The sequence below is a fragment of the Rhinatrema bivittatum genome, chromosome 11 (genome assembly GCF_901001135.1).
Source record: "Rhinatrema bivittatum chromosome 11, aRhiBiv1.1, whole genome shotgun sequence".
Lineage (NCBI taxonomy): Eukaryota > Metazoa > Chordata > Amphibia > Gymnophiona > Rhinatrematidae > Rhinatrema > Rhinatrema bivittatum.
In genome coordinates, this window is record NC_042625.1 from 37,133,145 (window position 1) to 37,160,162 (window position 27,018).

Below are 27,018 nucleotides of genomic sequence, written 5' to 3' on the forward strand. Positions count from 1 at the left end.
CCTAAGTACGAAGGAGATCATAAAGCGCATCTGCACTGTAAGCGACCAAGGCCTCCAGCCGACCGGCCTGAACTGCTTCTGCATTGAAAAGGGATGCCACCGATTGTAAGGGCTGCACCCAGCAGAAGCTGGCTCTCAGCGAAAAACTGCTGCACATGGCGGCCCAGAACCCTAGAGCCGAGACTTCAAAAATCTTAAGTTGAATGGGTCTGAGGGCTAGCGCTGAGAATCGAGCCTCCCAGGCTCTCGGCGCACTCTGGAGGCGCTGCCGTGGGAATTTTAAGTGACGGTCCTCCCCGAGGTTCCCTCCCCTCCCGAGAGGCACTCTGAGCAAATGCTGGCTCTTGAGCGCCTCGCATGCACGCCCCCACACACAGAGCAGGCCGCACCATGCGGCATGACGAGCGGATTAAATTTAGTCCGGGAGTTCGGCGGTACGCAGCCGGACTGCAAAGCGGCGGCGAGAGGGAGGGAGGAGCCGAAGAGGACACTGGGTCAGCCGTGAAATGAAGAAAAAAAATAACCTGGGGTTTTTTTTTGTTTTTTTTTTAAAGGCTCTGCGCCCCCTCCTGAGGGTGAGTGAACCGGCTCCCCGGTATCACTCTCAGTCGCTGGCAGTTACTGGGTCTTCAACCCCCTGCTCCTCAGCCTCTATTACCAGGGGGAATGGTCCCACCAGGACCTGACAACCCCCTGGGAGGCTTAAAGGCTATCCGCTTTTTTTTTTTTTTTTTTTTTTAAGAACTGGAAAGCCTTAGAAGAAAAAGTACACCAAAATCTAGACTCAATCTAATCCTTAAAATTAAAGTAATACTAGCTAAACCAGACTGAAGGGATCTGCACCTCCACCATCTGCTGGAGACAGAGAAATACTGATAGACTCTAGGTGGCACCTCAGGGTATAGGGCAGAGTCAGTTAAAACTTCTCTGTCTCCATCTGCTGGAGGGGAGGCAAAACCCAGGAGTCTGGACTGATCCGGGTACGTACAGGGAACTGTGATATTCCTGCATCATGCCCTGTGATTAGAGTTCAGAAGGCAGATTCCTACATAACTTACAGGGAACAGTGACTGCGCAGCTGTAGGGACTGGAAATATAGTGGGGTGAAGGTTGCTGCTCACAAGTGGCAGATCCCCACAGTATGTAGACCATGGTCTAGCACTAGGCTATTCTACCTGGAGTCACCCAGAAACTCCCTACAGATTCTGTGCCTCCCCCCGAGCCTCTCAATAATCTGCATATTATGCTGTAACACAGCCCAACACTTCTAAGACATGGTGCACAGCTATCAGGCTGTGAAATAACTATGCCTTTTTCTTTTTCCAAATCCACAGCCATAGTTCGGGCTGGTTTCCTGATCCAGCTGGTTGTTTTCCTAGGTGTGACCCTTTATCATTATGAACTCGCTGGTGTTGCGCATGCAGGACCCAGCACAAACCGGAGCAGCACAGAGGTGAGCCTGGCTATAAGTACTGAGCATGTAACTTTGTTGGGTTTCCTATTGCCCTTTCATTCTTTCAGCCCCACACCTAGAAGTACAGTGAAATATGGCCTACATTTAAAGCAGAAGGCCTAGGTACAAGCATCCTCAGGCACAGCCAAGAGTTGAAGAATGGTATTTTATGGCCAGTTCAATAACCGAGCATTAAGCCTACCCAGAAGAATGAACAATAATAAGCAGGGGGGGGGGGGGGGGGAGCAGTGATCCCTGGTTAATTTTTAACCCCAACTAAAACGGAGTTTGGTGAAAGAGGAAAGACATGAGCTGACTGGGCCGCACCACTTAGCAGCTCATTAACTGATTGATTTCAGCAAAATGGCCAAATAACATGTTTTATTTGGTTAATAGTTAACCGTAATTCTTTGTTACAACTTGTGTTCTCAGTTTTAGATAAGCAAAATGGCTGTTAGGGGTCTGTTTCCGCACCCCCTTTCCCCCCTCACAGATCAGACAGTAAATATGGACTTTTCTTTCTTCTCTTGTTGTTCTCCCTCCGTTGTTCCTTATAACATTAACCCTTTTAAGGATTTATCAAAAAACATTTGCTACGTGATTGACCCTTAGCAGCTGGTGGGGGGAGGGGGAGGGGTGGGGAGGAGGAAACCATCCTGCACATAAGAGAATCCTTCATACGAGTTAAAAACTGGCATCCTTAACAGATTGTTTGCCTGGTTGCTAAGTGAATTTTCACAAGCACGAAGTGCCCTTTCTCAATGAATTTTAGTAAAGCGGCAGGATGGGGTTTGTGGACTGGCTCCATCTCAGTTTGGCTCTCTCCTCCGCTCCTGTTTTAAAGCTGGGAATGGATAGGGGAGGGAGATCTGAAAATGAGAAGGCAGATAATAGTGCGCCCCGGGCAGCACTGCTGGTGTCTTGCGTAAATATCCCCGCTTGAACATTCCGTCCAGCCGGCACTGCTGAAATTTGTTTGAGAAAGCTCGCTCCATTTGACTCCTGTTCAAGTTCTACTTAAAAAGGAGACACTGAGGGCACAGCTAGACAAACAACGCGTGACAGCACGTCACAGCCGCGGCTGCTTTTAGCTTGTCCCACAGGTGGGCAGGGAGCGAGAGTGTGTGAAAACCTTTTGGAGAATGTCTCGCACATGCTTGCCTGGTAAGGCAGAATCCCTGCCTCAGACGCACTGTTTGTGAGACACAAGAATATCTCTGTAAGCAGTCATCAATTAGCAATGAAGTGTTGCAAGGCTTACATAAGTTTACCCAGGTAAACTTGCAATAGACATGCATTCAAATTGAGTTGCTCTGGGCTGCAAGTCACTCAGGCCATCAGTAGGAGTGAGTATCCTAACCTAGCACATGATTAGATTGTACTGAACGACCCTCACCTATTCTCACATGTAGACAGAGTGCGTCTTGCCTCACTGGTGCAGAGTGTAAACTGCTGCACCAGCTAGAGCAGGAGCACAACAAGGCTTTCAGGCTGAACAATGGTGGATTATGTTTCTTAGACATGACTTGGATTACCTGCACTTGTCTGTGCCTTCCTCCTCATCCGCTTCATCAGCGCTGCAGGTGGCACTGGAGTCGCTGTCAGCACGCAGCCCTGAAGTTTTGCCAGAATGTTTACCATGCCTTTTTTCAGTTTTCAGGGTGCCTTCCGCCTTCTCCATGCCAATCTCCCTTTCAGTGACCTTTATGTGTTCTTTGCAATCTTCCACCTCCTCCTGCTTGATTTCGCCTGTGTCGAGCTCCTCAGAAGGCCTGTCCGATAGCTCTGGCTCCGTTTTGATGGCATCCTGTGGGCATGATTCCTCTGCTGGTTCATCCTTGCTGGAGGCCTGGTCTGAAGCCTCTGAGGATGGAAGAGCAACTTCCTCAGCCATGGAAGCGACCTCAGCATGGCTGTCGCTTCTGGGCTCCATCAATTTTGAGGCATCCTCTCTGCTCTCTTTGCTTTCTGCTCGTGGAGAAGGAACACTCTCAGTGTCTGAGCTGTTATTGATAGCAGCTAAAAAGGAAAAGAAACAAAAAATGTCCATCTTAATTTCTGTAGAACAGCACTGAAAAAAATAAATGCAAAGAGTTGAATTTACATTGGGTATTAACATGCTACAAGGGGACTAGTCACAATGGCTCTTTCCTACATTCAGCTAGAGGTAGAGCTGGCACCTCATCCAGATCAACCTGAAGAGGCTGCTCCAGTCCTAGACTTGCCCCATTGTATGCATGGAGATGTAGTTCCTGCTTTTCTTAGGTAAGAAGGAACTCCATGCAGACAATGGGGTTGGGAGGGAAAAAAAGAGGAAAAAAAAAAAGAGAACTGGATAAAACCTCTTTGGTTGACTTGGGTGAGGAGGTAACAACCTTAAACTAGGAATAGGGTTTCCCAGTTTACAAGGATTATCCTGGAGTTCTCCAGAAATTAAAGGACAATCCTCCAGGAAGCAGTTGTAAGCGTCCCTGGAGGAAAACTCCTAGGGAATTTCCAATAAAAGAAAGCTGAAATGGCGAACCAGATTGATCTCACCATCAGCTTCTCATCAGAATCATTAATTTCTGGAGACAATATTCCACCCAGTGTTTGCCATGTTAAAGGTTTAGGCAAAAGAGACTATGAACAGTGATACCCCTTGCTGCAGGAGGTCAAGCATTTGTGAAGTAAATGTAAGAAAAATGAACATTTTGTGTGATTAATACATTTTCATCATATACTATTTTTTATTATTTCTTTTAAAAAGACTAAATAGCATTAAACACACACATGCCTCCACACATTCACCATTATCATGCACTACAGCCTTTGGGTGCTAGGTACCCCTGCACGAGTGGTTGCTGAGGCAGGACACCTGGTGAACAGCACAAGACAACTTTCAAAAGGAGGCTGGATCAAAGAGACTGGAAAAGCAATCCAAATACAAATTCCTCAACACCTCATTTACCAAATGGCTTTCAAGAAGCAAAGCTGGAGGACTTTGCCAAGTCTCTCAGCTCTTTTCCTTCTGGAAACGCCAATTTCCTGTTCTGCACCATGTTCTGAAGTCATTAACATAGAAACATAGAAGTGACGGCAGAAGAAGATCAACGGCCCATCCAGTCTGCCCAGCAAGCTACGCAGTTTATCCATTTTTTCCCCCCTTTTTCCTCCCTCCCACCCGTCTCTATTGGCTTCCAGCACCCTCCGGCCCCAATTCCCTTCCACCCCTCCACCAATGCAGAGAGCAGCGCCATCCTAGTGAACATCCAGCTCAATCAGGGGTAGCAACCGCCGCAACCAGCAGGCCACACCCCTGCCCCTTACCCACCCCTGTTTTGTTTGCTTGTTTGTTTTTTTTTTTTATTTTTTGAGATGGCAGCCCTCCATCCTTCCGCTCCGTGAAGGTGGAACACCAACCACTGGCCACTGGCATCCCGCTCCGTGAATGCCTCTGTGGCTACTGCCGCTCCGTGCAGTGTTTGCTGCCTCCTCTCTATTTATGCCCACTAGACTTGATGGAGCCACAGTGTTTATCCCACGCCCCTTTGAAGTCCTTCACAGTTTTAGACTTCACCACTTCCTCCGGAAGGGCATTCCAGGCATCCACCACCCTTTCCGTGAAGAAATACTTCCTGACATTGGTTCTTAGTCTTCCTCCCCGGAGCCTCAGCTCGTGACCTCTGGTTCTGCTGATTTTTTTCATACGGAAAAGGTTTGTCGTTGTCTTTGGATCATTAAAGTTTTTCAAGTATCTGAAAGTCTGAATCATATCACCCCTGCTCCTCCTTTCCTCCAGGGTGTACATATTTAGATTCTTCAATCTCTCCTCGTACGTCATCCGATGAAGATCCTCCACCTTCCTGGTCGCCCTTCTCTGTACCGCTTCCATCCTGTCTTTGTCTCTTTGTAGATACGGTCTCCAGAACTGAACACAGTACTCCAGGTGAGGCCTCACCAAGGACCTGTACAAGGGGATAATCACTTCCCTTTTCTTACTCGATATTCCTCTCTCTATGCAGCCCAGCATTCTTCTGGCTTTTGCTATCGCCTTGTCGCATTGTTTCGCAGACTTCATATCATTAGACACTATCAGCCCAAGGTCCCTCTCCTGCTCCGTGCACATCAGCCTTTCCCCCCCCCATCAAATACAGTTCATTCGGATTTCCACTCCCCATATACATGACTTTGCACTTCTTGGCATTGAATCTCAGCTGCCATATTTTCGACCACTCTTCCAGTTTCCTTAAATCCCGTCTCATTCTCTCCACTCCTTCCGGCGTGTCCACTCTGTTGCAGATCTTAGTGTCATCCGCAAAAAGACAAACCTTACCTTCTATCCCGTCCGCAATGTCGCTCACAAAGATATTGAACAGGACCGGTCCCAACACCGATCCTTGCGGTACACCACTTAAAACTGCTCTCTCTTCAGAGAAAGTACCATTTACCATCACACATTGTCTTCTGTCCGTCAACCAATTTGCAATCCAGGTCACCACCTCGGCACTCACTCCTAAGCTTCTCGTTTTAGTCACCAGTCTCCTGTGCGAAACCGTATCAAAAGCTTTGCTGAAATCCAAGTAGATGACATCGAGTGCTCTTCCTTGATCCAATTCCTTGGTTACCCAGTCAAAAAAGTCAATCAGATTTGTCTGACAGGATCTTCCCCTGGTGAATCCATGTTGCCTCTGGTCCATCAATTCTCCGGACTGTAGATATTTCACTATTCTCTCTTTCAGCAGTGACTCCATTACTTTTCCCACCACTGAAGTGAGGCTAACCGGTCTGTAGTTACCAGTCTCCTCTCTGTTCCCACACTTGTGAAGCAGGACCACCACCGCTCTTCTCCAATCTCTCGGCACCACTCCCGTTTCAAGGGATCTATTGAACAGGTCACACAGCGGACCCGCCAGAACATCTCTGAGCTCCCTCAGTATCCTTGGATGAATCCCATCAGGCCCCATGGCTTTGTCCACTTTCAGATTCTTTAGCTCTTCCCATACATTTTCTACCGTAAAAGGATTTTCATCTATTCCACTTCCCTCCAGTTTCTTGTTGTGTAGAGATGGTCCTTCTCCAGGGTCTTCTTTAGTGAACACAGAACTGAAGTATTCGTTTAATATTTCTGCCATATCTTCATCTCTCTCCACACATTGATCATTACCACCTTTTAATTTCACAATACCACTATGGACTTTTCTCTTTTCGCTGATGTATCTGAAAAATGTTTTGTCAACCATTTTAACGGGTCAGACACTATCACACCAGCCCTCTTATTTCTGCATGGGATGTCATCAGGAAGGTGATGGGTAAGGAAAATCTTAAAAGAACAAATCATCACTGGATTCCGCTCTTCTTGCTCAACAAAATAAGAAATTATGGTAGTCACTTGGAGAGTAATTGAAGTTGCATCTAATTTCTGCTTTAACCAATAAACCAAACCTCCAGGTTAATGGGACCCATTCAACCCTCTTACACTAACAGCTTTGAACATGCATGTAGAATTTATTTAGTTAAGGAGAGAAAATTACATACACTGAATTACATATACGCACAAATACTTGAACAACAAGCAGCATGCCCTGCCCAATGTTCAATTTAAATCAGTTTTGCAGATCAAACAATGTGAGGGTTCTCAGGGCAAGAAAGTGTCAAGAAATTCCATTAGTAGTGAATATTACAGAATTATCTGTATTCGCAGCATAGAGAAGTTACAGTGCCTAATTCAAGGGGCCTGTGTTCAGGTATTCACCGTGAAACAATGCTGACAGCATCCTTAACTTAGGATTCTGCTTTGGTTTCCTCTGTATAATCGTCCCCAAAACCAGCAAAGTTATCTGATCCTTCCTTAAGGTGTTCGTAACTCCTTCACTCAACAATGCTGAAACAAGTATGCACGCAGCCTCTCTACAATACAGTGGGAGGAGAATTTACAGCAGCCGCAGGAATAAAAACTGTCAGCAATCCAGTCATCTCTCCACTACACACGGGGGGGGGGGGGGGGGGGGGGTCTCAATACTCTGCTGGGTTAGGCAGCACTCAAGGGCCATGTTTCAGACTTCCCTTTCTATGCCCACCCCCAACTTTGATTTGTATTTACAAGTGAATTGCACTTGGGTTTAATGCTGTGTATACACATAAAGAGTGCTGGCTGGGAAAAGAGATTTACAAACGAGACACGGCATCCAGGACAGGAGGGTGAATAGCAAGGTTAGTTTATTCAGCTTGAATTTACTCAGTCTCATTCAAGCTTTACAAATCATATGTTGTCCTATTAATTACTGTACATGCTGAAATCATTCCAAACCCTTTCATGCAGTTCAAAAATGCCAGTGTACTATATCCACCTTTGTCTACCCTATCAAGGACTTAGGCAAAGCAACAAAAGCAGAAGTAAGCTACAACAACAAATCTGAAAATAGAGATTTAAAAAAAATAATAATAATAATGACTTGAGAGATGCAGCTGAGTTTTACTTGGAAAACAAATTATAATCTCACAAAGGAAACATGCCCAATAAAGGAGCCATTTTTGAATGGCCAGAGACTCCAAATAGAGATCTCTATTACGGAGATACAGACTACTATTACTGGTGTCAGCAAACAAGTCTTCTGTCTCATTACTATTCTCTGAAAGGGAATTTGCTCAAGGAGTTACTGCCTTCATCACGTCTGCACTTGTCCATTTCCACCAAAAATCCTCCCGAGCTGCAGATGTTTGCTTTCACAAAGGAAAAAGCTTGCTTGTGCATGACTTGAGGGAATTAGGGGCATAAGAAAAATTAGCAGTGGAATTATCTTAGCAGGAAAGCAGAGTTTTACCCATGGTACAGAGAATCTCTGTCTCGGCCTGCCAAGTCGACCTCATGAAGGTCATCTGACCCTTATGACCTCAGCATTCATGAAGAGACACTAAAGCTTTCCAGTGCCAAGTCAAAATTAAAAATCTAAACTTGCCAGCAATATCCAAGGACTCTGCTGATAGGCTTTGTCCATCTCTCTAATGGAGTTAATGTGTACAAGGTGGGAAGGCATTTAGCAAGGCATGCAATCTCCTAAGTCACTTACCCTCCGTCTCTTCTGCCATCTCTTCTTCATTACCACTTATTCCCGACACTTCCATCTCCTCATCTTCTGTGGCAGGAGGGAAGGTGGCTTCTTCATTTTGGACGGTTGTTGCTTTTTTCTTCTTCCGCTTTGCGTTCCTTTCTTTCTCCTAGGGCACATGGTACAGACCTTTACAATCAAGAAAGAACCATGCATCCCAAAAATCATCCAAAACGGACACCTTTGTTTTCTGAGGATGCAGAACTGCTCTGGTGTAGGCATTTTGAGGCTTTAATACCCTTGCTATCAAGACATAATGAGACACAAATGATGGTTTTAAGGACTGTAACCACTGGTGTGATTAAAACAGACCTGAGCATGAAGTGCTAACTTAAGGAGAACCTTCCTGTACCAGCACTCCTGCCACGGTTACAGACTGCAATACAAAAGTCTAAGTAGCAATCATACTTCTACGTCTTTGTTATTAGTAAACAGATTGCACACATACACACATGTATATAGAGAAAGAGCAATGTGACCCATGAGATTCTTAGGTGTAAAGTATGCAATTTTTTTTAAATCCTAAGTACTCAGTCAGTTATGTAAGTGCTGTCTCAGTTGTTTCAGCTCGTGACACCACTAACCAGAAATGATGCTGCTATTTTGAGGCCTGCTGAATCAGGCATGAAAATAAACTGGAGAAATGTAGTTTGGCACACCATGGCTTAATGTCTAGGAATTACATATATGCCCCTATATCTTGAGTTAATAAATGCAGAGGTCCCCTCCCAAGTGACGAGAGTCAAGTGGCTCATGCCTTAAAAGGTATTCACAACTTGCATAAATATAAGTTCCTTTATTTACAACTAAAGTCGTCCAGCAACGCACTATAGCCAGCCAGGCCCACAGACAACGTACTTCCCCAGAAAGTCTACCTGATGTGTTAGGCAATGTGTGGGATTATCGCATCACACATCCAATAATGAATTTAAGAATGAGTCATTTCAAAAACAAACCTAGAACAACAATTTGTCTCGGAAGATAAACAAAACATTAGGCTTCTATCCTCATACCTCTCTCCACCCCATCGGTATCAGCTGTTTTAATCTCTCTAGTTATGTAGAGAGAAACCCGAGGTTCAGAGGGTGATGCCAGCCTGGTGTGTGAAGGCTAATGAACTTCCCTCATATTAAACAGAAGCTGAAAAGCCGCCTCTTTCCTTTTCTTCTCCACAATACATTTAGCATGCCAGAAATATCCAATTTTTCCCCTTCCGCACCCTCCCCCATCTCCCTGCTTCTATGCATGCTAAAGCTTCCTGTTCCACTAGAAGGAAGCTTTCTGGACCATCCGTTGCAGAGATGCCAAGTACATGTTCCAGGCAGACAATGAGGAGCCCTTGAGAAATTGCCATCTGGGAGAATTGCTCCAACTGCCTCTCAAAATCCCTTGCTAACAACTGTTTCGGCTTCTCTCGCTCTCTCTCCAATGTTCTCATCACTTGCTGTTTGTTTTCGCAGCCTGGTCGTGATGATAGTTGGGAGGGAGTTGAAACTTTAAAAAAAAAAAAAAAAAAAACCAGCACGGTAATTGTCGTCTTGCTTGAGAGAGGAAAGGCACAGATATTTCTAGCATGGAATAACAGTGATGCAGAGGAAAAGCACTCACGTTACTATGGCAAAGGTCTTCTTCACCTCAGAAAGTCTTAGCACTCTATTCATGACTCACACCGATTACATACACGCAGCATGAGGGAGGGAGGGAGCACACCTCAGACCCAAACCACGTCTGGCATCCTGTCTGTCACCCCACAAACCTCTGTAATCCCAACAGGTTCTCACACCCTCATGCCCAGAATGCCCTCCCCGAAGAGCTGAAGAAGACGAGAACAGTAAATGAATTCAAAAGAGCGCTGCCAATCCTTAAAGGCTCAAGGTTGGAAATAACCTCTGTTAACTTTAGGAGTAACATTTCTGCATGGGGGTAATCAGCACAGAGCATCAATTACTACCATGAGCAACTGGATGAACCATTTGGTCTTTAACTGCTGGCATTATTATGCTACTATGAGATAACGAAGAGCAAGCCAGACTGCGTATGCCTAACACCTTCACAGGCATAGAAGCGATCTGAGCAATGTTAATTCTCCTCCACCCCCCCTCCCCCACCCCCACCATGTTCCTCAGCTTCCCCCTTCACCACTTAAAAGACCACAGCAAAATAAACTTGTATTCATGACCAGGTGATGGCATCTTAATGGGGCACAGTACTTACTAAATCTAAAGCATGGAAAACCTTCAGCATCACCCACATCAAAGCATCTCGCCCTTTTTCCATCGGCAATCCCGTTTGCTAGAGTAATAACTACTGGAATTAGAAAGGAGACTGAAGCATCCAGGGACATCTTTCCTGGTTGTCCAGTGCCGTTCAGCCTTGTCTTGGGACATAAATTGTGTGACTGCACTCACTTCCCTGCTGTTTTTAAGCAGCGCTTCAGTATATTTAGCAGAGGTAAAAAACTAGCTTCAGTTTTATTTTAGCTTTTTGATCCGGCTGCTTCCTCCTGCTCCTTTTTACTTTTAGTTCTACTGGAACCAGGGCTGGAATCCTGGCGCTATGAGCATCCATTTGCAACTCCCTGGGGAGTTTTCTCTCCCAGCCCCATTTGACCTAGTCTGGTCATTGCAGTGACAGCCCTGGGCCAGGCCATACCCCAGGGTTCCCTTCTAGCACCCTGCAATTACAGGTCATGAACCACCCTTGGGCGATGAGAACGACCCAGGGAACGGAAGACCCGACTCAGGGACCTTCCTCCTGGCAGTGCACTGCTGCCGAGTCACTAGTTGGGCCCAAAACTAGCTTTGCAACAAAATGTTATCTCGCTTCTCTATGTACAAAGACCGCACATAACACGCTATACTTGCTTCTTCCCCATTGGGTTCTCTAACCCTTAGCTGTGCTTCGTAAGAGAATAAGAGCTTTGGAGTGAAAAGTGTGTGCCTTTTTATTATTTATATTTAACTCATGCCTTGCCAATAGTAGCTTAAGGCCAGCTACATTCAGGTACAGTAGATAGTTCCCTGTCCCCTAAAATTTAAGTATGTACCAGAGGAAATGGAGAGTGAAGTGACTTGCCCAAGGTCACAAGAGGCCTCAGGATTTGAACCCTGGCTTTCGGCCCACTGCTCTAAGCGCTAGGGCTACATCTCCCGCCTGATCTGCCTCTCCAACCAGCTGTGCTAAGCCCACATGGGCTTCTGATGAGAATCAGTACAGCAGTATCCTACTCTACTCAGCTTTATACAGATGGTAAGCAATGGGAAGGGCTTACCCTGGCCTTTGACACTCAAAGGATTGAAGAGGATGGGAGCAGACAACACAATGGTGAGTGTGGATAAGGAGGAGATGCTTTCAGAAACTTTAAATACTAGTATCTTTTTCAGCACACAAAGGGGTCGAGCGCACTGAATAACCTACAGCTGGACGCAGGTCGTATAGGCACTAACTAATCCCCTCATGCAATAAGGGGATTAGGGTCTCTACAATGCATGTCCAACACGGAGTGAATCTAATAGCGCTCATCACATGCAAATGCATGTGACTGAGGCTATAAGCTATTCACTCCCAATGCAAAAAAATAAATAAATGTGAGTCTAGGGCAGGCATTAATAGCTGAGTGCTCCTAAAACTAGTACAGAAAAGCAGAAAAAACTGCTTTTCTGTACTAAAATAAACAAACTAAAAAAAAAAAAAAAAGTTAAAAAAAAAAAAAGCGCCAGCAGTTGGGTGCAAGACATGGATGCTCAATTGACAAGCGTCCATTTCCTGAACCCCTGGCTGTGCGGTGTTTAGGAAGACAGATGCCAATAAACTGTGTCTGTTTTCCTTGTGCGCCCCTAGCGCCTCCTTGCTAATGCGACCACCTAATTTCAACACTGCATGGCACCCCCAGGAGTGATGCTTGGGGGCGTTAAGAAAGCGGGTGCTGACTGTTCAGCGCCCGCTTTCTGCGCGTAGATATTGCATCGGCCCCAAAGGAAGGGGCATAAAGATTTAGGATGTTTTAACTTCAAAAATTTACTTTTTTTTTTTTTCCCTTTCCTAGCTCTGTTTCTTTAAGTTTCTTTGTTCAGATACCAGAGATAAAGTCAAGTGGAAAACGCCACAAAGCTACCTATATTACTTTGTACGGTTTTAGCTAATCCATACATGTCAGCTCAAGTTTATTTTGGTCTAAACTAGAAATGGAACTGCAAAGTGTGTCAAGTGACAGCAATTAACAGTCTGTTTTTAATTTATTCATAATCACCCACCTTCAAGACCTCTCAGCTTCTCCCACTCATCTGGCTCCTTACCAGGCGTCAATCCTCAGTCCCACACACCGCCATCTGGTTATTACCCTCTGCCATATCCCCCTCTTCAGTGGAGCCAGACCACTGGGGGGAAATCACCTGAAACATCAGCCGCTACCCAAACTAGGAGTCACATAACCACCAGAGATCTTTCTGATTCACTCTCAGACCTCCTAGCCTTAAGAGTCACTGACTACTGAGATTTTTGGGTGACATAAGTACATATAAAAAGAGATCGCGCAACCGCCTTCCCATGATGGCGAGTAGATAGTGACACACTATGGTACGGCTTTCCTGGCTGTAGCCCATCCCACCATCTTCCTTCACACCGTTAAGAAGAAAATAAAGGCGACATGCACAATACTTTAAAACTGTAATCAAGGCGTAGCGGTTTTCACAGTTTTAGTGGCCTGGCTGGGATACTAAAGTAAGTCACAGACTGAAGTCTTTGTGCTCTCTAGCTCATACCCCACTTGTAAAGCTCTCAGGACCCAGCACTGGGAAGGCAACAGACATCCACAGGGAACAGAACCGGTACAGCACCAGACCACAAAACGGTGTCCCTGTCTTACAGGCCGATGCAATATCGACACGGCGGGAAACGGGGACTCGTGATGGAGCGCTGGCTCTCCTAATGCGCACTGATCGAACTTTCTGGGGTGCACAATGCAATATGCAAGTGGACAGCCGCTGTAAGGAGGAGGCCCCAGAGGAAACTGTGCGCCCCTAGCAGCTCCTCGGCAGCGGGTGCCATGGGGAGGTGGCCGTCAGCGGGTTAGGAAAACGGACGCTCAATTTTACCAGCCACCCTTTTCCTAACCCGACCGCCGGCACATTTTTTTTTTTTTTTTTTACCTAACTCCTTTTTTCAGTTCCTCCTATTTAATATTCCCATGATATGAAGTCACAGGAACTACTGAAAAGCAGTATTTTCTGCTTTTCTATCAACTTTAGGGGCTCCTCAAAACTTAACACCTGCTCTGGGGCAGGCGTTAACTTTTGAGGGTAAAAATGTGCACGTTGGGCACACTTTATTTATTTATTTTTTTTGCATGGGGAAGTAATAGCTAACGGCCTCATCAACATGAATTTACTTGTGATTAGCGCTATTAGCTTTGAGGGGATTTGGACGCGCTAATCCCCTTATCGCAAAAGGGTTTTGTGCACGCGCATCCAATCACAGATTAACCAGTGCATTCGGCTAAGCGCACTGTATTGCATCGGCCCATTAGAGAAGTCCTGCTACACACTGCAGGTGTTTCTGGAGGACAGAAAGATCTCAGCTAACAATGGTCTCGCCAGTGAAAGCAGCTCAGTGCATCAGAACGAAAAATTCCGGGTGAATCTTTTGGCCAACAAGACGTCTTCAAGTAGGGGTTAGTGTACTAAAGCATGTTAATGGCAACAGATGTGTTAGCATGTGTTAAATGCCCATGTGTTATTTATTTTATTTATTTAGTTTTCTATACCTCATATCGGTTTACATAGAAAACAGGTTCATGCATACGAACAGCACCATTAGTGTGTAAACACAATCTAGGCTAATGAGGTAGATACCAAAGTGTGCAAAGCAGCTACTTACTAATGCAGCGAAAAACTATGTGCATTAAAATGCAAAAAATGTAACAGATGCATCAATGCAAAAATCTGAAATGCACCTTGGAAAAGTAGAGTACATGGGTAAAGAAGTGTAGTAAAGTTTTGGTGTTACCATCCACACCAATGGGAATGCTTTTATGCACCCTTTAGTGTCTATGATAATTTGTGCTTCTTTACATCCATGAACACACTGGGCACGAACGGGCACGAACACGCACGTTAAACACTGCATTTGCATGTGTGCTCATTGCACAGCCCAAGACTCACTGCAGCCTTCCTGTGCCATAATGGAAGCGATGTTTCAGGTCTCGGCATAACCTCCCCCAAGCAACCAGGGGGATCTCAATGTTTCAAAGCAATCGCTGTCAGCAGGGGTCAGAGGGCTTTACATGTCCTCGGCTATTGGACAATGGCTTCCAGGTGGAGGGGGCATCCGCTGAGATTATCCCAAGAACCCTACCCACGGCAGGAAAGAAGCCCCAATGCATTCCACGCCGGGCTAAAGTTGTTTCCTTGTTAAAAGTTATGCCCAGCTTGAAGCCCCTCCCCCCCGGCTGAACCAACGCAAGGCGATAGCAGCTCTCATGAAAATAAATAAATAAATACATAAAACCGCTGGCAGCGTTCCTGCCCCTTCTGTGCTTATTTTTCAAAACTGAAGTGAAAAGGGAAAAAAAACAAAACCCTGAAATTTGGGAACAAAGTCAAGTGCAGGAAACGCAGCATCTTGCCACAAGGTTTGTACCATTCCTGTTCTAAACAGAGCAGCACTCAAGACGTGAACACTTCCCCATGATCTCTAGACTAATTAGTGCTCATAAAGCCATCCCAGCTATTCCTTAAAACCAAACCTAAAAGACAGCAAACAGTAGCGTTCTCCACTCGGCAATTAGTATATCCTGGCCAGGGAAAAGGTGCTCTGCCTTATGCACCTTTGCCTTTGCTCTCCATTTCCCACTAACAAGTATCACAGGCAGCCCAGGCTCTCTCCCCCCTCCACCACACCGTCATGGAGCAGAAGCAGATAGTCCCGCTGGTGCTCACTTCACCCACGCTGTGAGAAGCAGTCTCTCCCCCATCACCCTTGCTCCGGGGCTGCAGAGGGTTCTGGTTTTCAGGCTGGGCACCGGGAACAGACCAGCATGGAACTGGTCTAAGCACCACCAGGCTTGTTTGCTTCTCTTAACTCTCTGCAGACAGCACAACCAAGACTGATGGCTGTGGTCCATTAGGGGCATAAAAAGTGGCCCAACCACAACCTAAACTTAGAACGCTGCGGGTTCAACCTTACCTCATCGACCAACATCCATAAACTAGTCAGGGGGGCGGGGAAACGTACCGGCATAAGAAAAAAGAGTCAGGAGTTTATATTAGGCTCCTTTCAGGAGTTACAAATTCCTTATCTGTATGAAGTCAGCTAACTGTGGAAAGAAAATTTAGCCTCCCACCTCAATTCTTTGATAAGATAAGGAAATAGTCTAAAATGATCAAGTAAATTGTTACTGAAAGCCATTCCAAGGCACATTTCATAATTCTAAAAATATATATATATTTTTTTTAACTAAACGTTTCTGTTTTAAGATGGCAGTTTTCATGCTCCCCAAGCAGATTTGAAAGGTTGGGGGTGGGGGGCGGGGGGCTGAAAGTTCAGTTTCCGAGGAAGCCTCCCTTTCAGAGCAGGTACAAAGTATGTGGGGCAGGGAGGAGGGAGCTTCAAAATTAAATTCCCAGCTGTACTTTCACTCCCCCGACCTAACACCACCCTTTCCACCCAGGGGTGGGGGGGGGGGGAGGGGACATGGGGAGGCACAATTTTCAAATTCCCTTCTTTTCTGCAGTCCCCAAACCAGCAACCAACGGCAATGAGAAGGCCCAGGACAAAAAGGAACTCATTTCATTAAGACACCCCCCCCCCCCCCCCCCCAAAAAAAAAGCTTGTCAACCAAGGAACATCAAACCTCATTGCTAAGCCTGCCCCATGCAGCATTGAGCAACAAGGGATGGACCCAGCCTAGTGTTTGTTCTACTACATGAAACCTGATTTTATTTTATTTTATTAAGACGGCCGGCGCTGGAATACCACAGTGTGGCCCCCGGCAACACTGGCAGGACTCATGAGATCTGGGAAGCTAAGCAAGGTCAGGGGCCTGGCAGGCACCAGGGAAGAGCAGGCACTGTGGGCTGCAGAAGGCAAGAGCAAAGCTCGGCAGGATCCTGCTGGTGGCTCAGGAAGGGATTAGGGGGGAAGAGGAGGTTGTGCAATGACTTCTTAAGCCCAAAAGAGAAAAAGAGATTAACTCCTGTGGACTCTATAAACATGTGAGTAAAGGTAATGGGGATGGCCTCAGAGCGAGATTTGCTTCATGGTTTCCTCCTGATTTCCTCTCAGATGTCAAGGCATTCTTAGGTCTAAGAGCGGCGGTTAAACTTGCAAACAGGAACACATTTCAGTCACTGGTACCAGCGGTTATAAGTGTGCAAGCAAGGAGATACACTTCACCCCTCCCCCCCCCCCCCAAAAAAATCCTCACTGCTGCTGCCAAGAAATAATTTACGGTAACTTAACGCCTCCTTCAATAAAGCAGCCAATGCCAAATTAAGCTACGGTACTCTTAATAAAGCCTGAACCTTGAGCCAGGCCCTCAAACTTTTTTTTTTTTTTAATTTTATCCTGGAAGGCATGCCTGTGACATTGCTAGTGAGATTTCTTGGCAGTTCCCGCTGACCTTTAAACCTGAGAAGCCAAGTAAAGTGTCATAGTTATAAACTACCATCGGGTACCTGGAAGTCATATGTTTACAGCAGAGGGGGGGGGGGGGGGGAGAGAACGGGGACACTGAGATCATTTTCACAGAACCAGTCACTGTACTCCTTAAGAGAGAGAGAGGGGGTGGCTGGCAATCACTTTCACCATGGCCAACCACTGTAAGGCAGCTGCAGTGGCACAGCCTGAAAAGGCAGTGAGGAACAGGTATTGCAAAGCTTGATTTTTTTTCTCCTCGCCTCTCTACCCCTCTCCACCATGAGATTCACAGCCAGAAACAAAGGAAAATTGGTTCTTACCTGCTAATTTGTGTTCCTGGAATACCACAGTTCAGTCCAGACACTCGAGTTTTGCCTTCCCGCCAGCAGATGGAGACAGAGAAGGAAAGCTTTACTGACACTGCTACTTAACCTAGAGTGCAACCTGCAATCTTTCAGTATGACCTGCACCCAAGCCAAGATGAGTAAAATAATAGTAATACAAAATTTCAACCCCGCCTCTTGAAATGAGCATGAGGAAGGAGGGAGCCCTCGAAAGTTGAGCTCTTCCGCCCAATATGAATGATAGAACTTTCCAACTGAATACAAACTGCATACTGCCGCTATGTACATACTGAATATGAGAGCGGGCTTCCAGAATGGGAGGGGCTCTGGACTAATCCGTGGTATTCCAGGAATGAAAATTAGCAGGTAAGAACCAATTTTCCTTTCCTATTCATACCCCCCATCAGTCCAGATGCCTGGGATGTACCTAAGCACCCTAAACTGGGTGGGAACTCAACAGCCCCGCTCACAGTACACTCTTCCCAAAACCAGCTGACTCCAGAGCCCAGGTATCCAACCAGCAGAGTCTAGTGAAAGTAGCTGCTCGACAGATCTCCTGCGGGAAACTAACTGACATTCAGTCCAGGAGGTAGACTGTGCCCGAGTCGAATGAGCCTTCAGCTCATCGGGCACTGGTCAATCCCTGCAATTAATCGCCAAGTTAAGTGCCTCCTTCAGCCATCGTGCAATAGTCGCTTTGGAAGCCTTCCTCTCCTTCTTTGGGCCAGCCAAAATACGAAGAGGTGATCAGATTTCCGAAGACTGTTGGTCACCTTAAGATAACTCAACAGGGCCCTACGCATATCTAACAAACGAAATTCCTTCGCATGTGGCATAGATGCATCCAAGTCTGGAAAGACAGGGAGCACCACTGTCTGACTTAAATGAAAAGACACCACCGTCGGCAGGAAAGAAGGCACCGTGTGCAATGACATGCCCTCCTCCGAAATCTGCAGAAAAGGGTTTCTATACAATAATGCCTGAAGTTCTGAAATCCTTCTGACTGAACAAATCGCCACCAAAAAAACTACCTTCAGGGTTAGATCCTTTAGAGATTCCTCTTCAATGGTTCAACTGGAGCTTAACATAGCACCCACAGGATCAGATTAAGGTTCCACAAGGGACACATTCACTTCACTGAAGAAGATAAGAACATGCCATACTGGGTCAGACCAAGGGTCCATCAAGCCCAGCATGCTGTTTCCAACATTGGCCAATCCAGGCCATAAGAACCTGGCAAGTACCCAAAAACTAAGTCTATCCCATGCTACTGATGCTAGTAATAGCAGTGGCTATTTTCTAAGTCAACTTAATTAATAGCAGGTAATGGACTTCTCCTCCAAGAACTTATCCAATCCTTTTTTAAACACAGCTATACTAACTGCACTAACCGCATCCTCTGGCAACAAATTTCAGAGTTTAATTGTGTGTTGAGTAAAAAAGAACTTTCTCCGATTAGTTTTAAATGTGCCACATGCTAACTTCATGGAGTGCCCCCTAGTCTTTCTATTATCGAAAGTGTAAATAACTGATTCACATCCACCCATTCTAGACCTCTCATGATTTTAAACACCTCTATCATATCCCCCCTCAGCCGTCTCTTCTCCAAGCTGAAAAGCCCTAACCTCTCTAGTCTTTCCTCATAGGGGAGCTGTTCCATTCCCTTTATCATTTTGGTAGCCCTTCTCTGTACCTTCTCCATCGCAATTATATCTTTTTTGAGATGCGGCGACCAGAACTGAACACAGTATTCAAGGTGCGGTCTCACCATTGAGCGATACAGAGGCATTATGACATTTTCCGTTTTATTCACCATTCCCTTTCTAATAATTCCCAACATTGTTTGCTTTTTTGACTGCCGCAGCACACTGAACCAACAATTTCAATGTGTTATCCACTATGATGCCTAGATCTCTTTCTTGGGTTGTAGCACCTAATATGGAACCTAACATTGTGTAACTATAGCATGGGTTATTTTTCCCTATATGCATCACCTTGCACTTATCCACATTAAATTTCATCTGCCATTTTGATGCCCAATTTTCCAGCCTCACAAGGTCTTCCTGCAATTTATCACAATCTGCTTGTGATTTAACTACTCTGAACAATTTTGTGTCATCTGCAAATTTGATTCTCTCACTCATCATATTTCTTTCCAGATCATTTATAAATATATTGAAAAGTAAGGGTCCCAATACAGATCCCTGAGGCACTCCACTGCCCACTCCCTTCCACTGAGAAAATTGTCCATTTAATCCTACTCTCTGTTTCCTGTCTTTTAGCCAGTTTGCAATCCACGAAAGGACATCGCCACCTATTCCATGACTTTTTACTTTTCCTAGAAGCCTCTCATGAGGAGCTTTGTCATACGCCTTCTGAAAATCCAAGTATACTACATCTACCAGTTCACCTTTATCCACATGTTTATTAACTCCTTCAAAAAAGTGAAGCAGATTTGTGAGGCAAGACTTGCCTTGGGTAAAGCCATGCTGACTTTGTTCCATTAAACCATGTCTTTCTATATGTTCTGCGATTTTGATGTTTAGAACACTTTCCACTATTTTTCCTGGCACTGAAGTCAGGCTAACCGGTCTGTAGTTTCCCGGATCGCCCCTGGAGCCCTTTTTAAATATTGGGGTTACATTTCCTATCCTCCAGTCGTCAGGTACAATGAATGATTTTAATGATAGCTTACAAATTTTTACTAATAGGTCTGAAATTTCATTTTTTAATTCCTTCAGAACTCTGGGGTGCATACCATCCAGTCCAGGTGATTTACTACTCTTCAGTCAATCAGGTCTAACACATCTTCTAGGTTCACCGTGATTTGATTCAGTCCATCTGAATCATTACCCAAGAAAACCTTCTCCAGTACGGGTACCTCCCCAACATCCTCTTCAGTAAACACCGAAGCAAAGAAATCATTTAATCTTTCCACGATGGCCTTATCTTCTCTAAGTGCCCCTTTAACCCCTCGATCATCTAACGGTCCAACTGACTCCTTCACAGGCTTTCTGCTTCGGATATATTTTAAAAAGTTTTTACTGTGAGTTTTTGCCTCTACGGCCAACTTCTTTTCAAATTCTCTCTTAGCCTGTCTTATCAATGTCTTACATTTAACTTGCCAATGTTTATGCATTATCCTATTTTCTTCTGTTGGATCCTTCTTCCAATTTTTGAATGAAGATCATTTGGCTAAAATAGCTTCTTTCACCTCCCCTTTTAACCATGCTGGTAATCGTTTTGCCTTCTTTCCACCTTTCTTAATGTGTGGAATACATCTGGACTGTACTTCTAGAATGGTATTTTTTTTTAACAATGACCACGCCTCTTGCACACTTTTTATTTTTGTAGCTGCTCCTTTCAGTTTTTTTCTAACAATTTTTCTCATTTTATCAAAGTTTAGCACGAGAGCCATGGATTTGCATATTGTTTCTCTTCCAGTCATTTGCATACTCTCCTCTTCCAGTCATTAATTTCTTCGTGGGGTGAAGCAAACGCTTCACCCCACGAAGAAATTGAACCACGTCTGGTTAAATGCACATTACCCCAAAGGCAACCTAAGGCTGCCACTTGCACTCAAAGGGGTTTAAAAGCCAATCCCTTCCCAGACCACTTTGCAAAAATGTCAAAATATGCAAAACCAATGCTTGAATCGGCTGCACATCCTGCTCAAGACATCACGTTTTGAATACTCTTCATACCCTAATGTAGGCCAAGGATGTGGATGGTCATCTAGCTTGCAACAAGGTGGCAATGACTTCTTTGGAATAACCCTTCTGTCTCAAACGATGCCTCTTAAAAGCCAGGCCACAAGACAAAAGCGATCTGCTTGATTAAAAAATATTGGACCCTGATGAAGCACATGTTGCAGATGTCCTAACCTAAATGGCTCATCCACCACTAGATTTACTAAATCTGTGAACCACGGTCAATGTGGCCATTCTGGAGCCACAAGAATCACCTCGTCCAGGTGTTTCTCTATTCATCGTATCACTCATCCTGTCAGGGGCCATGGGGGAAATATGTACAGAAGGATCCCTGCTGGCCATGGTAAAACTAGCATGTCAAATTCCTTCCACTCCATGATCCCTCCTGCGACTGAAAAAGTGGGGCACCTTGGCGTTATGCCTCAACGCCAAATTCATATGAGATATGCTCCACTTGGTCTGAATGAGGCATATCACCTCCTCTGCCAGCTCCCACTCTTTGGGGTCTAGCCCTCTGCCGAATGAGAAAGTCTGCCTGAACATTGTCCACCCCAGTTATGTGAGATGCCACCAGAGCCACCAGGTGCGGCTCTACCCAACAAAACAGCTCCTGCGCTTCCTGAGCAACCATTCTACTCTTTGCTCCTCCTTGACAGCTGATGTAAACCACTATCATTGCATTGTCCAATAGGACGCAAACCGCTCGCCCATGCAACTGCGGCTGAAAAGACAGAAATGCTAACAAAAACGCCCTCATCTCTAACCAAATGATAGACCACGATGCTTCCTTGGTCAACCATCAGCCTTGAGCCTTCTGTCCCTGACAAACAGCTCCCCAACCCCTCAGGCTGGCACTGGTGGTTACCACCACCCACTGCCGGACATCCAGCTCCACTCCTTGCTCCAGATTGGCCTGGGAGAGCCACCATGAAAGACTGGACCTGGCCTCCTCTCTAAGAGGTAACAATCTGAAACTCCTCAGACAATGGATTCCATCGGGATAGGAGCTCCCTTTGAAGGAGCCGCATAAGCAGAGATGCCCAGGAAACTAGATCCAGTGTAGACTCCATTGAACCCAGAACCTGTAAATAATCCCAAACTCTGGGCACCAAGAGCCGTAACAAACAGTGAACCTGGTTCTGCAGCTTCTCAACCTTGCCTGCCGTAAGAAACACCTTTCCAATCCTGGTGTGAAAACGGGCCCCCAGATAATCCAAGATTGCTCTTTGCCAGGTTCACCATCCAGTCTAGAAAATGCAACCTCTCTATGACCCGCTGCACTGAATGTTGACATAGGGCTTTCCGACTTAGCCCCAAATAAGCCAGTTGTCCAAATATGGATGCACCAGGACTCTTTCCTTCTGCAGAGCTGTCACTATCACCACCATCACCTTGGTGAAAGTATGTGATGCCATCGCTAGCTCAAACGGAAGGGCTTGAAACTGCTCTCCTAAAATAAAAAATCTTAGGAACTCCTGGTGCTCTGGCCAAATGGGTATGTGCAGATATGCCTTAGTTAGATCCAAGGATGCCAGGAATTCTTCTTTGCAGACCACCTCCATTACAGATCAAAGAGTTTCCATTCAAAAAGTGGTACCTGGAGGGCTGCATTAACATTCTTTAAATCCAAAATAGACCAGAAAGTTCCTTCCTTTTTAAGGACATGTCATACTGGGTCCGACCAATATGCCGCGATATTTAGCTGGCACCATTGCCACTCGAGCCGCATGTGCTACCTGTTGTGTCCTGATGGCCTCCCCAATCTGACGAGCACTCGCTTACCAGACTCCCCTGCCTAAGCGGAGATCCCTAATCCTGGTAGATACAGCCACTCACCTCTTATCACTGAGTCCCCAACAATAGCTGCAATGCTCCTTTTTTTTTTTTTCCAAACTTTAATTACAAAAACAAGAAATTGGTAGAATACTTCCCTTGCTGGAGCACTGCCAAGGTCACTACTGGTGAGAAAGGGCTATCCAGGGCAACAAGGGAACCAGACCACAAGTTTTCTGAAACCCCCCACAGGTCCAAACACGAGCCTCCAGAAAGGGTCACCAACCCTCTTCTCGATAGCCTTAACTGGGGGGATGGTCTAACCAAGCACCTCACAACCCACTGGGAGTAAATCTTACTGAAGTGGATCTTCTATTTATTTATTTTTTTTTAACTCCAGACTGCAGGTTTTACACCTCTACCATCTGCTGGAGACAAAGAAATACTGAGGGACTGCAGGTGGCTCGCTAGGTTAAGTAGCAGTGTTGGTAAAGCATTTCTCTTATGTCTCCATCTGCTAATAGGGAGGCAAAACTCAGGCATCTGGACTGATTTAGGGTATGAATAGGAAAAGATGGATGCTGCCCCTTTCCACTCTAATCTCCACAACAGGGAGGGCTGCAAAAATCTCACTGCTGAACTATGCTGTAGAGAATCGAGATGCAATACGAGACATGGGCGGGCGGGGGGGAGTAGAGATGTTGCACGGTGGTCACTCACCATCTTTAGTTTGTGCTGTTGGAGGATTCCATCCAGATTCTGTCTCTTCTTGTAGTTGAAGTAAAAGTTTTTGCACTGCGATACAGTTTTGGAGCCCACCATCCTGGCGATGGCTGACCAATTCCGCCCATGTTCAAGGAGACCTTTACCAAATAAACAAATAATGAAAACATGACAGATATGCCCATGTAGATTAAAATGATCTGCGTCACAATTTACAGCTCACTTTCTCTTCCACTCTCTTCCCACCCATCTGGTGACAATCGTATGGACTAAACCAAGCTCCCCAGTCATATAAGCGCTTGGGGAAAGGAGAGAGGAAAAGCCTCCTTCACAGGGCTGGCATAATTTTGTCTGCCCTAAACAGTCCATATTTGACACCATCACCTCCTCTCGCCCCCTCCTGGTTTGCCTTCATAACCCCCATTCCCCTCACCTCCTTTGTGCCCTGGTGACCCAGGACCTGACTGCTATCAGGCACAGTGGCAGCCCTCTGTCAGTCAGCAGGGAAGGGTGGGATTAGGAGCTGGTACGTGCTCACGATCCCTGTATGGCACCTCTCCATCCTCACACGCAGGTTTCCTTTTCAAAGAGGAAGACCACAACCAGAGGAGCCCCGCTCTTCCACAGCTGAATCCTTCTGGGTCACCAACAGAGGGGGTACAACTGCACATACAGCATCTAGATATTTGGCTAGGAGTTAGGATTTTATGGCTACCATTTTCAACTCCCAGGTGCTTACTAGCAGGTGTTTTAAGTACCCCTTTAATTCTTTTGGCTGGACAGGAAGCATAACACAATGCGATCACTCACACTCCATAATCTGTCTGCCAAACAGGCCTGTGTTGCAGCAGCTATACATGATACCAATTAGAGGAGTGCAGTCTGGTTCCTGACATAGGTTTTTGCCCCATAGGCTGGCACTCACTAGGAGGTGGTGTATAGGGTGAGGGTTGCCAGCCTTCAGGCTGGATTAGACTGAGAAAGGCCACCATGTGTAGGATATGGTGGTATCCTAACCCTCTGTTATACGTCTGGTGAGGTTTAGAGATGGGGAGGGGCACAGAGAAAGAAAACGGAGTTAGGGCTTCACATCATGGCACTTTTTAAGATCTCCAAATAAAGGAAGCCAGATACGAAATGGAAATAGCAGAATAAAAGCTGAAATAACTAAAATAAACACAATAAATGTACGTCATGGTAGCTCCTCCTGTCTGTGACTGCCTTCTGGATATGAAACCAGGATGAGAAACACGTCACATGAAGAACAGCACTGTCCCCGAAGACCCAACAGAGACAGGAAAAGATGGTAGTGGGCTCGGAGGGGAAGCAAACCAAAGGAAGCTTCTTGCAAGAAGACAAACCACTTATAATCTTCTTGACATCTACTATTGACTACAAACATTGTACTATTTTAGCTGTATTTTCTGGATCACATTCTTTTTAGTTTATTTATAATAGTAAATTACATTATACATTCTGGTTTCCATTAGACCCAGTGTTAATATACTGTTATCGTAATAACAGCTGCACAAGTGCACAAAATACAATAGAAAAAACTGTGTGGTATTAAAGTGAAATTGCTAGATGTGAGGCCCCAGTGAATACTCTGTAAATGTATTTCTGCTCTCTGATTCCAATATTAACTAATCCAATTTCATTTACTTGCTCAAAACATGCTTTCTTGGAGAAAGGGACATTGGTGAGAAGAGCACCAATGATTTTTGCAGCTAATTATAAATTAGTTTGGTAAAACAGCGTGTCAGCTTTGATGGGGAGGTGACACCAGTTCACCAAGCCGCCCACACTCACAATTTGCATAATTAAAAGGAAATCCTCCAGGCGCTTGGGGCAGGGAGAGGTTACGGCAATGGCATTCCTGTGGGCGTGTGTGCATGTGTGTGTGTGTGATCTATCCTGATCGCTGCACACCACCCTTAAAGGAAACCTCAAAACAGAGAACACTAAAATGCTCTTGCTAAGATCAGTCAAACCCGAGGAGCGCCACGCGCCGTTTGCTTTCCACGTCTGTCTGAAGGAAGCTGCAAGGTTTTGCTTCCCCCACTCTTTCCCCATTTGGTATTATGTTACAACCAATTTTTTTTTTATTTTTTTTTACCGTACATCACCCTGAGCTTATATGGCATGGTGATTTATAAATGTAAATAAACAGTAAATAGAAATCTCTTTACGACAGGACATCTTTTTTCCAGACCAGACTTACCAGGATAAGTATAGCTGGGTAGCGTTCCCCAGTTAAAATGAAGGCCCCTCCTCTATAACAAGCACCATCCTCCCTATTTTTACCAGATTAAAATTAAACCAGTGGGTGGCGGGGGAGGTTCAATTAAGGGTTTTTGTCTGGGTAACTACCCCTTTGAATATGGATCTTTTTTTTGGGGGGGGGGGGGGGAATTAATTTTCAAGGCCATTTACATGCATAAAACATGGGTTTACAATTGTTAGTGGCTTGCTGTAAACATTACCCAGGGTTTGTGTGCAGAACATTACGCTGGATATCCCAGTGTCACAGGTAATTTTATGCACACAAAAGAGGCGTCCCAGGGGGGTGGAGTTTGAATTTACACACATGCTTTTCATTTTAAAAACTATGTGTGGAAATTAACACGCGCACATTGCACCTTAGGGTGCTTTTTTTTTTTTTTTTTACACACATTGCAGGTTACTTGCGTGCCAGCCACGAGCATAAGTTACATCCATTTTCAAAGCAAACTTATGCACATAAATTTGCTTTGAAAAGGAAGCAAAACACCACGCACGCAAACTCACACCCACTCTATGCAACTTGTGCGTGTGGATTTCTGCACATTCTTTTTTAGAAATCAAAAGCACTATGTAAATCCAAAGCTCCACCCCCAACATGCCACCTATAAAAGTATTGCATGGTATTGAGTTATGTACATCGTGTTACATGCAACAGCCCTCAGGCAATCTTATAACGAGCCATTTACACGCTTAAACCTACGTTTTATGTAAGTGAATGACTGAAAGACCAGGCGTAACTGTGTGTGCTGCTTATCATATTTTTTCCAAGCAAACCTTTTGGGTGCAAGCTCACTATCAGGCCGATACGGTACAGTGCGCTCCGACGGAGCGCACTGTTAGCCTGCACTTGGACGCGCGTTTTCCCTTACCCCTTATTCAGTAAGGGGAGGAAAACGCACGTCCAACCCGCGGCACCTAATAGCGCCCTCAACATGCAAATGCATGTTGAGGGCCCTATTAGGTATGCGCGCGGAATACAGAAAGTAAAATGTGCAGCCAAGCCGCACATT

At 45.4% G+C, this 27,018-nt stretch overlaps 1 protein-coding gene across 1 annotated transcript in view; it reads right to left on the reverse strand.

Moving 5' to 3' along the window:
• NCOR2 (nuclear receptor corepressor 2) overlaps window positions 1-27,018 on the reverse strand; it is a 545,866-nt gene that overhangs the window by 128,491 nt on the left and 390,357 nt on the right. The window contains 3 exon segments of the mRNA XM_029571687.1: window positions 2,989-3,472; window positions 8,503-8,650; window positions 23,723-23,865. Of these exon segments, the coding sequence (XP_029427547.1) occupies window positions 2,989-3,472; window positions 8,503-8,650; window positions 23,723-23,865 (775 nt within the window).